The sequence below is a fragment of the Cololabis saira genome, chromosome 18 (genome assembly GCF_033807715.1).
Source record: "Cololabis saira isolate AMF1-May2022 chromosome 18, fColSai1.1, whole genome shotgun sequence".
In the NCBI taxonomy this organism is placed as follows: domain Eukaryota; kingdom Metazoa; phylum Chordata; class Actinopteri; order Beloniformes; family Belonidae; genus Cololabis; species Cololabis saira.
The window spans coordinates 33,379,825-33,393,466 of NC_084604.1; the positions used below are offsets into that span (position 1 = coordinate 33,379,825).

The 13,642-nt window shown below is 38.7% G+C and overlaps 1 protein-coding gene across 2 annotated transcripts in view; it reads right to left on the reverse strand.

Moving 5' to 3' along the window:
- The window catches only part of atad2b (ATPase family AAA domain containing 2B), a 113,776-nt gene that overhangs the window by 12,267 nt on the left and 87,867 nt on the right, over positions 1 to 13,642 (reverse strand). For both annotated transcript variants that reach the window (XM_061707243.1, XM_061707241.1), the window contains exon 27: positions 3,013 to 3,141. In XM_061707243.1, the coding sequence (XP_061563227.1) occupies positions 3,013 to 3,141 (129 nt within the window). The remainder of the gene's footprint in view (positions 1 to 3,012; positions 3,142 to 13,642) is intronic.

The window sequence follows — 13,642 nt, forward strand, 5'->3', positions numbered from 1 at the left end:
GTGACACTTCTACTCTTGGATTTATTTATTTTTGTTGTTCTTTATTTGTGTAACTTTCCAATACAACCCTTTCAAAATTTCCAAACAATAAACCACCAAATATGATGCGGAAATCACTACTTTCTTTCCAAAGGTCTTGTTTTATTTCACATTGCATCCAAATTTTAAATAAATAAAAAGCGATAAATAATAACTGACTGGAAACCTTTTGAATTGTGGTTCTACCGAATACTGTTGTGGTTGTTATTTTCAGTGTTTTTTTTAATGGAAGAAGTACAAACATATAAAATGAATAAAAATGATTAACAGTATCACTGGTATCAACTGATATACAATTTTAACAGGATTTCAATCAATCTTTCATATGTGGATGCAAATAAACTGAAATGGACTAAAGCAAAACTAAGTATCATGTGATCTGCTGAGGCGTATTTACCCAGTATAGAAGAGATATTGTTAAGTAAAACCACCACACCTACAGTATAAAAAGGCTGCATAAACCTGGATTCTCTTGTCTGGGAATTTTACAGGGTAATATTGGAAAGATCTATCAACTAAGAGCTAAAAAAACTAATTAACATTCATGCAGCAGAAACCCATGTCAGGGGGTTGCTTCCGGCAGGACGTTTGTACAAGGAGCAGTGAATTTGACAGCAGAAATCAAGTTTGGAGGTCAAAGCAAACAGATCAACATAAGCAGAGATTTTCTAATTAAAACAGAGCAGAATAATAGAGAATGAAAACTAGAGCTGTCCCAATTCACGTATCGGAAGTACCTGCAGATACTGCCAAACATAAGGATGAGTATATCTTTTCACCGTTTGATACTACATATTATTTAAGGTTGGAAAATCCTACCTATGAAACTATGACATGCTCCTAAACAAACCTGCACTTTCCAGACTGCAACCAGAACAACGACAGCAAAAACTCTAGAATTCATGTCCGAGATGACCAGACTCTATTGTTAATTGAAAAAACTATTGCATTTCATTGTGTAATTGAACACCTGGAGCCATGGTAGTTTCCCAGGTCGGAAATACAGCTCTAAAACTGCTCTGTATTTATTAGTTATTCTTTATCTGATGTTAATTAACCAACAAATGTTTAGTTTCGTATTTAAAAAAGTACAAAATAAAAATAACATTGGTACTCGGTATCAGCTCATACCGAAAACCTAGGTATTGGAAAGGGAAAAAAAAGTTGTATTGAACGTAGGGCTGGGCGATATATCGAGTATACTCGATGTATCTCGGCTTCTACTCTGTGCGATGTACAAAATGACTATCGTGAATATTCAAGTATACATTGTCACGCATTTGCTTTTAGCCGTGGGCATTAAATTACAGGCTTTTCTCACTCTCTCGTCTCTCCTTCTCAGAGAGTTAAAACAAGCGCACCCAGTTACATACGTCAGTCATGTGCATGCATCGTTATACACCCCCTGCCCAGCAGCTGGTGTCGGCGCTGCTGTCTGGGACCGCCGGTCAGTTGCACCCAAACTCTGCCTGTTTGCGCCGCTCATCCGCGTGGTTGCTACGCGCAACTCTTTTCAAACCACACTGGGACGCTTTTGTAAAGACGGGAGGGGATGTTTTCTCCTTGCACGCCGCGCGGATGCAGCTCCAACTATTTCCTGAGATATACTTGCAGTTCAGAACGCTTACGCATCATGGCCGCCACGCGTATCCTGCGTTCATTTGACGCATCGACGTGCACGTTCTCAAAAAGACACTGAACACGCCGCTGGTCCCGGTCTGATTCTAGCTGGCCATAAGTTAAGTGACGATGCAGAAGTCGCTGGCGCCGCTTCCTTTGCCGAGATCGCAACCAAAGCAATGTTATAATCTCCTACATCATCCAATGGTGTCATGTAAACTTGTTTGTTGTTCTAATCTGCTACTACCGCTGCTACTAAATATTGAATCACTTTTCCAACTGTTGCTCTGCTTACTGCCCCCTAGCGGTCACCGCCGGTACGACGCGCTCTCCTCGCGTACTACGCGAGCGACGTTGCGATTGGTGGTGCAGCTGAACGGACGCGAACGCAAGCACCAACAGCAAGTATATCTCAGGCTTATGCCGCTCAGCGCGACACGTGTCCGCGCGCAGGGCGTCACCGAGCCTTTCTCTTCCAGAGCTGAGAAACGTCACCTAGTGTTGCTTAAATGTGGCCACATGAAATCAATCACTATCATCGAAACAAAGTCAAACAAGACTATATGACGTCATATTTCGGAGGAGAGGATGAAACATTGCAATCCCTACACCTACAATTAGTCTTAATATAAAGATGCTCTAAAGGCCCTCCTGCTCAGAGCAGCTCATCCTGGTAAAACCAGGTAAAACCAGGTAAAACCGGGACCAGAACATGTTCTTAGCAGATGTTCTTCAGACGGGGAGTCAGAGAGATGCAACGTGCACTTTCTGTTTTGAAATGACACTTTTTATTTTTGTGCCACTCACTGCTTAGTAACTCTTTAATAAATACAGTTTTGGTAAATTTGACTTATTCCCCCTTTTTGCATGAAAGTTTAAAATTAGCATATATTAATGCAGTATGAACAAGAATGTTTTAATGTAGACATATAGAATCATCATACTGGTGTGATTGTAGGCATCAAAGTTAATTCAAGGCTAAGGCAAAATATCGAGATGCGTATCGTGACATGGCCTAAAAATATCGAGATATTAATAAAAGGCCATATCGCCCAGCCCTAATTGAACGTCTCTACTGAAAACCAAGAATCCTTCTCTAAAAACAGAAAATATGCTCCTGAGTAAAGACAGTTGTATAACCCCATATATCACAGAGTAAAACATACAAGGGGATATTATTGGGCTGTGGAAATAGACTGAACTGGCCACTGAAAGACCACATCAGTCAGCAATTGGAATCATAGCAATCTTCTTGAATCTGTTTGACTGTTTTTATTTGTTGTCAATTCTGTTACTTATTTTGACAAACTGATATTTGGAACAAACAAATGAAATATATTTCATGTCTCTGACCTCAAGTAGCCGAGTCTTGTCGTACTCTCTGCGGTGCTGGTAGATACACTGGCTTAACAGGGAGTAGAGCCTCTCCAGCTTCTCCACGCTGTAGCCCTCGCTCTTCTTCACCACCGTATCCAGAAGAGCCTGGGGGAAAAGATGCAAACAAGCGTGTCAAAAATAACACATTTTCACATTTTTATTTATAACTTACCGGTAAGACTTTTTATCAAAAATGAATACCACACATTATAACACTAGACAGTTGTATGATGCTGAACAACCCATCTCATGACAGCGCTGTGGTTGGAGCTTGCAGATGCAACATTCGGAGGTCAGGTGTATTCAAAACCAATTACAATCAGAGTGACAGCTAATTAAAGCTAATCGTAATGAGAACCAAGTTTATATTTCACAGCTACTTTAATTAAAACATTCTGAAGGCCCCTTTAATTGACCCATTCTTCACATTTTATCCAAGACAAAGTTAGTATTTATATGCAGGTCTATTCAAACCTCAGGCTCATCAGAATGCATAGGCCAGAACTGCAAAGGTCCAATAATTAATGTTATCATCCTTGGCACAAGGCAAACAGAGAAACATCAAAAGCTGTGCAATGGTGTGTGTGTTGGTGTCAGAGAGAGAGGCAATGTGATAAATACACAAAAAAATAAAAATAAAAAAATCAAGGCAATAGTGATAAAACATGAATGTTTGCCAAAACCCACTCATCACAGAAAGTGCAGGCAAAGAAGAAGAAGAAAAAAGAAACAAATGAGGGGGAAGAAGGTTAGAATTGCATTAATCAGTGCAGGCCATCTTACAATGATTGTTGGATTAATGGCCAATGTCTTGATAAAGGCTGAAATGAGGACCTACATAAAAGGAACTTAACGCTGACTCATGGCTGGAAATGTGCCCTCATAAACAATACTCTTTAGGACAATTTCAATTTTCAGCTCTAACCTCTGATAGGACATGAGCTCTTTAAGCTCCGCTGCTAAAATGCTTTGGGGGAAACCCCAATTATTGCACAGAAAAAATATTGATATATATCGAGTATCGCCATTTAGCTAGAAAATATCGAGATATGACTTTTGGTCCATATCGCCCAGCCCTACTACAACCTGCAGTCATTCAGCCGTGGGTCGCTATTGCTGCAGATCTTCTCAGACCTCGTGGATTGCTGCATGTGCCTATACTTTAGAAATATGTTTTTACAATTTGTAGCATATCTAAACACGGTCAGTAGAAAAGGAGAATGAAGACTAACCTTTTTCTACTTACACCACAAAAAAGGTTGATTTCCATATTAAACTTAATACCCTGGAACCTTGACTGAGAAGAGCCCTCATCCTCAAACACTCGTGCTTCCATAAGTTAATCTGGCAGTGGTAGAGGATTCATTGGTAATAAGTCTGTGACCAAAATAAAAGAAATATAATGAAATCCAATAGGCCAATCTAATAAGCGAGTCCCTTGACAAATGCTGGGCACACACACACCTAATATTCTGAATTTCTGCAACGTGATGATCACCATCCTGGTTTCCTACAAAAAGTGTAGTCAGCCGTTGCATATTGAGCATATTTTATTGCCATATTTTTTTGTGCTTCAGCATCAAGGGACTTCTCGGGGTCCATAATTTCAATCCAGCCTGAGAACTCATGAAAATGGCCGAATGGAGCACATCACAGTGAGAAGCCAACTTTAACAACTCATGCATAAAAGCTCTAATTAGCATAATTACAACCGATCTCATGAGTATCAGAATGTAAGGCAGTTCTCCAGGATTACCTTCATACAACCGCTGTATTTCTTTGCATTCTTATTTTATCTTGCTTTAAGTACACTTCAGTACTTTATAAAGGACAGCGTCTTCTTTATAATTTCAACCCCTATCCCGAGGCCACTTTCAGTGCATCACAGAGCATCCCCTCGCCTCAAACTCTGCATTTGTCTTTTCATTCTCTGTTCACATCTTTCCTTTTTTCCCCACTTCCCTCTTCAAGCCTCACCTTATTCTCACTTCTAACGAAGCTGATTGGAGCAGTGTACTTCCCAGCCTTTGTCGGTCTGATCGGGATGTCACCGTCAGTGTGTGGTAAATGCTGTGAGTGTGTCTTACATGGGCTCAGTGACTGAGTGAGCTCACAGCACACAAAAGGGCAGTAATCCCTTCTATTAAAGACTACTACTGACATGGGCCATTTAACCTCACCCCCTCTAAACTCCCTGCTTCATCTTCCCCTCCCCATCTTTACTCACATCCCTTATCCCTTACTTTGCTCACATCTCTATCCCCGGGTATCTTAACCCACAGAGGGCGTGGAATGCTGTCATCTTAGACTTCAAAGCGCAATAATGGTATATGGAGTTATACTAGTAGCACAACTCCACATGTGAAAGCATATTTTAACAGACTTCTTTTTTCACACAGTAACATAGCTAAAAGATTTTATAAAGATGAAATGTTAGTTTTCATACATCTGCAATAATCACAATAAGTGAGTGTATATTGAAGTAGGGCTGGGTATCGATTCAAATGTCAAGAATCGATTCAATTCCGATTCTTAATATTCAGAATTGATTATCATGATTCGAGTCGATATTGATTTGGCTTAGTGTTATTTAAAATGTTTTTTTAAGCTGTTGCCTGAATTATGTGACTGTAAAATAACTAGTGAAATAATAATTTCACAATAATTATTGTGAAATAACTAAGAAATAAATAACTCAAACAGGCCTTTCAATATCCATTTAAAGTGCAAAAAAGAAAGAAATTGCAACAGTTCATGCAGTAAACAAATCATTTTAGCTTATCTAATTTATTCTGTCACCACGCACACATATTGCCATGAAGCACCTGGCATTTTTCAGAAGTGTCATGACAAACTGTGTGTCCGACTACTGGGATTAAAGTTCACCTGGCGAAAATGATGGAAAAAAAAATAAAAAATAAAAATTGATCTTTAGACATAAGAATCGATTTTTAGGAATTAATATGAGAATCGATTTAGAATCGGAAAATCGATTTTTTTCAACACAGGCCTATATTGAAGAGATTGTTAGCAACATTAATTACTTCATCATCTGTCACAACTAAGTTGGTCCCTGATCACTTCTCTGTTAATGCTCCTCCTCATGGCCTCATTAAGACTTGACCACAGCAGTGACATACAGCCATACTGCTTGTGATAATTGTGCAAGACTAGACAGTAAATTTAGTGAGATACACTATTCCACTTATTCAACTACAGGCACAATATTTTAACCAAATCATGTTGTTTCAGCATAATAATTCATTTTGGTGCTCGCAGCTCCTTAAGGCGAAAATCTGCAGAGCTGCCATCAGACACTTGCAGCCAAATCTACCGTTTAACATGTTGACTCAATGGCAAAAACAAAAATGGCCGTTGCATTTAGCCGACGCTGGGTTGCTACAAACTAGGGCTGGGCGATATATCGAGATTTTAATATATATCGATATATTTTCAAACGCGATATCGTACGAGACAATATCGTTTATATCGATTTTTTTTTTTTTTTATGATTTTGATATAGCTTATTTTGTGACAAATTGACTTGAATGTTTTATTTGAGATTTGCACAAATGTTTTGTTATTTGCACAACTGTCAACCTCAGTGGAAAAGTCTGTCTGTTACTGTCTACATTGTATTAATTGCACAGTGTATTTTAATTTAATTGTTATGCAGGAAAGGGATATTTGTTTTATTTTATTCAAGAAGCATTTTGATTCTATATATGCAGGCAGTTTATTTTTATTTCATTCGTTTTATACATTTTGATATTGTGCAGACCTCTGTTAATAAAGCCTGTGTGACATTTGGCACGAGGCTTTGTATTAAAACTGACTGTTTTTTTAAGGGTTTGCCTCAGAAAAAAATGAAGCTAACAAGAGATGCTAACAGAGATGCTATGCTATAATGCTTTGGGGGAAACCCCAATTATGGCACAGAAAAAATATCGATATATATCGAGTATCACCATTCAGCTAGAAAATATCGTGATATGACTTTTGGTCCATATCGCCCAGTCCTACTACAAACCGCAGGTTGATTATAACTAAGCGCAGTAGTATGACGATTACAGATGAGGAAGTGATAACAGGTAGCCATTGGCTGAGCCGACTGGTAATCAATCATATAAGAAATAGATTTATTGCTTTATATAAACTCTCCTGGCATGGTACAAAAATTCCCCACCCCTTGTCATGGATGTGAAATCAAACAATTGAGACCAAGATGGTTTTCTAAAAAAGGCTGTATATTTGTTTATTTCTTCTCTAAAGTTGGACATTTAAACATGGGAATCAATGGAGATTGACTAGTGGCTGGCTGCTCTAGTGGCCAGTCGAGGAGCTGCAGCGAATCTTAGTTCAGCATGAGCCTCAAACCAGAACTTAGATGGTTGGGACCTGACATATAGGGCTGGGCGATATATCGAGATTTTAATATATATCGATATATTTTCAAACGCGATATGGTAAGAGACAATGTTGTTTATATCGATTTAAAAAAAAAATTATGATTTTGATATAGCTTATTTTGTGACAAATTGACTTGAATGTTTTAGTTGAGATTTGCACAAATGTTTTGTTATTTGCACAACTGTCAACCTCAGTGGAAAAGTCTGCCTGTTACTGTCTACATTGTATTAATTGCACAGTGTATTTTAATTTAATTGTTATGCAGGAAAGGGATATCTGTTTTATTTTATTCAAGAAGCATTTTTATTCTATATATGCAGGCAGTTTATTTTTATTTCATTTGTTTTATACATTTTGATATTGTGCAGACCTCTGTTAATAAAGGAACCTGTGTGACATTTGGCACGAGGCTTTGTATTAAAACTGACTGTTTTTTTAAGAGTTTGCCTCAGAAAAAAATGAAGCTAACAGAGATGCTATGCGATAATGCTTTGGGGGAAACCCCAATTATGGCACAGAAAAAATATCGATATATATCGAGTATCGCCATTCAACTAGAAAATATCGAAATATGACTTTTGGTCCATATCGCCCCTACTGACATATACCAATCAAGCTGACAAACAAGCCACAATTGGTTGAGCAATATAGCTTAAACACCTCAGTCATTCATTTGGCTCAGATAATCTGGTAGGGGTAGGGCGTTGAGACAAAGAAACAGAACAAAAAAATGTAGTGCAACTAATCATCATTGGTAAAAAAAAATAAATAAATAAATCCTAAGTATTTCGTTGGTAAAGCAAGATGATGGATTCCTCCGTATAGCAGACTATGTATCAAATGAAAACGAATATGACAACAGCTGTTCGGACAGAGTGATGCATAAATGTTGTCAGGTCTGGCCCAATCAGACTGATGTTGTAATGTGTTACCCAAAAGAACCAGGTTTCTCACTCAAACACGACACGCATATTTTGTTGCCTCAACATTTTTGGAAAGCAGTGCACGTTTGAAAGAGGTTTAAGTGATGACAATGATTTATTCTGAACTTGTTTGCTGTGATGCAATCAATGCTCCAGCATGCAGACTGCAGCCGACTGTGGGATCGTCTTCTTTGATCAATGAATGTTTTTCTAGCTATAGGCGTGTCAGTGTGTAAGAGGGGAAGCCTTCATAAGCTGACTGAACAAAAGAGGGGGCTATGCAGGCAGTGGGAGTTTGAAACCCTACTCTCCTTGTCACCAGGGACACTATTAAGCCTTGGATGTATGCCTCTTAAAGAAGAATTCACCCCCTTTATTTTGTCTTCACTTCTTTTTGATATGGCTGAAACTGGGTGGGGCACTCTTTGTGGTGATGAGCTGACATCTGGAACAAAGTATATAAATAAAATGACAAATTATGTGGTTTCCAGGACACCTTTCCACACATGTGATGCAACACTGATAGTATAGATTCACATGTCACTGTGGTCTCACTAAATTGAAATCCAACAGATTTTCACCAGGCATATAAAAACCCTCATGTCTAGGAAGAAAAAAAAAGGTGCGTATTCTGTACCAAAGTATTCCTCAAAGACAATATTTAAACTGTGTAATAATGTTGTATTCATAATTGAACTGTATCATTGATTTATTACTTTTATTCACATATGTCACCTGAATTAAATATACCGAACACATTTATGCAAGTTGGCATGTAAACTTCCATCTAGATGCCATAAGTTCTATTTCATCCCTGCTGACCGCCAGAGGCTGTGCTTTAAACACTGAATATTCCCCTTCGCGCATGCGCAGTTCGAGTATGTACAGTATACCAACAACGTCACCTGTGACCCCTGGATGACCCGGAAAAGTCGATATCTTCCGGCATCGTCAGAGGATCAGTTCCTTTTCATCTTCTCGCGCGCAGGTTTGCTTTTGGAAGCGTTGAACCGCATTTAAACAAAATCTAACTTATAGTTCGTCGCTGGTAGTTCCGTGACCGTTGTTGGTTGGAGCAGCGAACAATTCGCCCTCCAGGAACTACGACTGCAAAACTTCCTTCTGAGTTTGTTAGCACGTGGACACGGTGCGTCCTTTTTGTTCGCCGGTGCTGTCACCCCCCTCTAGCCGGGACGGGGTATGTGACTGCTGAGTTCTTTGCATTGTTTATTGATACGGTTGCGTTTGCGCACCCGGTTTCTTTATTTCCTGACATTTTTTCTTAGCTGGAGGGTCGCGTTAGCGCTTCCCGGCTGCCAGCGTGTATATTATTAGTGATTAGCACTAGCATCAATCTGAGCTGGATCTGTTGTGCCCAGTACGGGCCCTGAGAGCCTACATTGCAGCTACCGCATGCATTCGGCGGTCGGAGCAGCTCTTCCTTTGCTATAGGGGCCCCAGGGGCGTCAATTGGGTATGGCAAGGTACGGCAGCCGCCACACCTTGGCTTAAAGGGAAAATGTAAATGTTTGTTTTTTAAATACATTTATGGAATTACTCTGTGTCTATTTGTATTGATTATTCTATTACTTAATACATATAGAATAACTACAAATGCAAATCAGAACAACATGATTGATTTCACTAGTTATTATACTCTACAAAAACTCAAAATCTTAACAAGAATATTTGTCTTATTTCTAGTTAAAATGTCTAATTTTTAGTAAAAAAAAATCTCATTACATCTAAGACAAGACTCAAAAACAACCATTTTCATCTGTTTCAAGTAGATTTTCACTTAAAATAAGTGGAAAAATCTGCCAGTGGAACAAGATGTTTTTGCTTGTAATGAGAAGATAAATCTTGTCCCACTGGCAGATTTTTCTATTTATTTCAAGTGAAAATGTACTTGAAACAGGTGAAAATAGTCAAATAAGTTATTTTTCTGGTGATGACTCTTGTTTTAAGTGTAATGAGACATTTTAACTAGAAATAAGACAAATATTCCTGGTAAGATTTTGAGTTTTTGCAGTGAGTGAGACTGCATTTGAAAAAGTTCCAATTTTCTTGACCACACGGATAAGCTACATAGCAGACTTGTGTGATGAGTATTTGCTGGATGTGTTGATTGATACTCTAGTTAAGTTCTGTGACTCGTTACCTTGCCATACCTTAGCTTCGACTGAATTAACGCCACTGAGGGGCCCTAACAAAGGTTGTGCTCTCTCTGCACAGCATCTGTCACACTGGGTTGTAGATGTCATCTGCCATGCGTATGGGGCGAGTAACCATCCCCTGCCGCCTGGTGTGAGGTGCCACTCCACCAGGAGCCTCTCCACATCCTGGGCGGCCCTGAGAGGAGTTTCCCTGGAGGATATTTGTGCCGCTGCCTCATGGGCGTCGCCGGATACTTTCTCCAGGTTCTACAGGGTGAATGTTACCTCTCCCTACCCACTGGGTGTGGTCCTGTTACCTGAACCAGCTGATTCCACTTACTGAGGTTTGTAATAGGGATTCCTCGTGACTTTGCTGGTATAGGTCATTCAGTGCTTAAAGCACCGCCTCTGGCAGTCAGCAGTAGGCCTGTGTTGAAAAAAATCGATTCTCCGATTTTAAAATCGATTCTCATATTAATTCCTAAAAATCGATTCATATGTCTAAAGATCGATTTAAAAAAAAAAAAAAACGTTTTTTTTTTCATCATTACATTACAACTTTTGGTATTTTTTGTTTATGCCCAAAAAAGGAATGTTTTGTTGGACACGAGAATAACTGGTGCCATGTTTTTGCCTTTAAATATGTTTAAAGGTATGAAAACATTAAAGTTTTCAGTTATTATTGCATACATTGTCTATATTTCTTTGCTTTATATACTGTCTTGGGGTTACATTTGCATAAATGTTAAAAACCAAATTCTCATAAATGAGGAAAAAATAAAATCTGGATCTGTTTGATGATTCTGACCCACGTGATGTTTCTGAAAGCAGTTCTATCAGCATTCTGGGAGCTGATTGGTCCTTACAGCATCATTAGCTGCCAATACTTGCTGTTGAATCTCAATATAATACTAGTATTAATATGTTATATAATATTAATATGTAATAACGGTTTTATTAACAGTAACCCAAATCAATATCAGATCGAATCGAATCGTGATAATCGATTCTGAATATTAAGAATCGGAATCGAATCGATTCTTGATATTTGAATCGATCCCCAGCCCTAGTCAGCAGGGATGAAATAGAACGAAAGTTACGAATGTAACTACGGTTCTATGAATCCCGAATGACCGCAGGAGCACTCTGTCACTCAGAATCCTTGTGTTTTCGCGAGAAGATTCTGTAGGAACTGATCCTCTGACGACGCCGGAAGATAGACTTCTCCGGGTCATCCAGGAGTCACAGGTGACATTGTTGGTATACTGTACATACTCTAACTGCGCATGCGCGAAGGGGAATATTCAGTGCTTAAAGCACCGCCTCTGGCGGTCATTCGGGATTCATAGAACCGTAGTTACATTCGTAACTTTCGATTTATTTAGTGTCTTAACCACTCAAATAATAATGTTGCTGGAAATCAAAGAGGGGTAAGGAAAAAAAAACATGAGTAAATGTATATAAATAATAAACTTAAATGTTAGCATTGCTGCCCTCTCATAGTGATCAATAGGGAGTCGCTCTAAATCAATGATGAACTGTGAGCTCTGCAAAGGGGTTTTAAAAAAATAAATAAAAAAAGATCGAACCATTCTGAGTCTATCATCTCGAGGTCAATCCTAGTCTAATAAGAACCGTTCCTAACACATTTTACAATTAGATCTGGGAGTAAAGCTAGGTCAATACACCAGCCTAACGGATACACTTCATTAGTTCAGCTCTCATCTTAAAATATCCACTTCAGTACATAGTGGCAATTTAATCAAAGGAACCTGAATATTTTTACACTCCAAAATACTGATGACAGCACCTGTTTTTAATAATCTACCGTACTATCAGTGGGCCAATGCCAGTAAACAGACCTTCAGAGGGTGAGCAGATATCAGGGCATAGTTAAAGATTGCGGCCAAGGTAATGCCGTGTATGAGAGGTGCACAATTTACAATCCTTAAATCTGTTTTCATTGCATTCTTTTATTTAACTTTTTAAGAAATGGTACAAGAGAATAAGCCTTAAAAATGTTAAAGCCATAGATAGATTCATGAGAAACGTGTGTGATGGGAAGCATAAAAGAAATAAATATTTTACATATTCAGTCCATCATAAGTTTAGTAAGAAGACATGCCTTTTTTTTTCTGCACACTTACTCCATGGAACCTTTTTTGAGTGCTGTGGTAAAGTGTGGCTGGGATTCATGCTGACCATGCAGTCAGCATTTCAGATCTCAGTCTCTGAATAACAGCACTATGTCTGTGGAATATAAAAAAAATAGATATGCTGCCTGGAAAGCCGGGTAAATCAAAAATAAGCACTAAAACTTAAAGGATTGTGGCAGATTTTTGTGTTAAAAGTATAGACCAATCAGTGGATGATTCATTACTGATTTAATTCATTACAGAAAGTGAGTGAATCTGGTCCACCAGGTCTGAGCGTTAAAGATTTGTAAAATAATAATAATAGTTCCTACACTTAAGTTTACAGGTCTGTTTGTTTCACTCTCCTGATTAACGACCAAATTTAAGAGCATCTTCGCAGTGTTGGGTTCGTTCCAACAGCCACTCAGCATGTTCCTCAGCCCAATTACTATACATTGTGTTTGCTCCAATGGTGCACACTGAACAACGGAAAATCCTATGGCTGGATACTATTTGGTTGCCAAAAGTGAAGACAAGCATTTAAAATACTATTTTCATCAGTGGTGGACAGTAACGGAGTAAATTTGCTTGAGTACTGTACTTAAGTACAAATCCAGAGGATTTGTACTTTGTAAAGTACAAATCCAGAGGATTTGTACTTTACTTGAGTATTAGATTTCTTTGGTACTTATTACTCTTACTTGAATACATTTCCAAGACAAATATTTTTACTTTTACTCGAGTAAATTTCTAGGAAGGCTGAAAAGTACTCGTTACTTTCAGGTCTGCTCTTTTTTCTTCTTCCCTAAAATCCTATTGGACACAAGCTGTTTTTGTCAAAGGAGGAGACCTATCACAGTGCACGCTCTCCACTGGGATGTACGTAAAGCGGAAATACGTCAAGCCTCCTCAAAACGATACCGCCAAAGTAGCCTGCGTTTGTCAAGACAGAGCCGCAACAAGTCAAGACAGAGCCGCAACA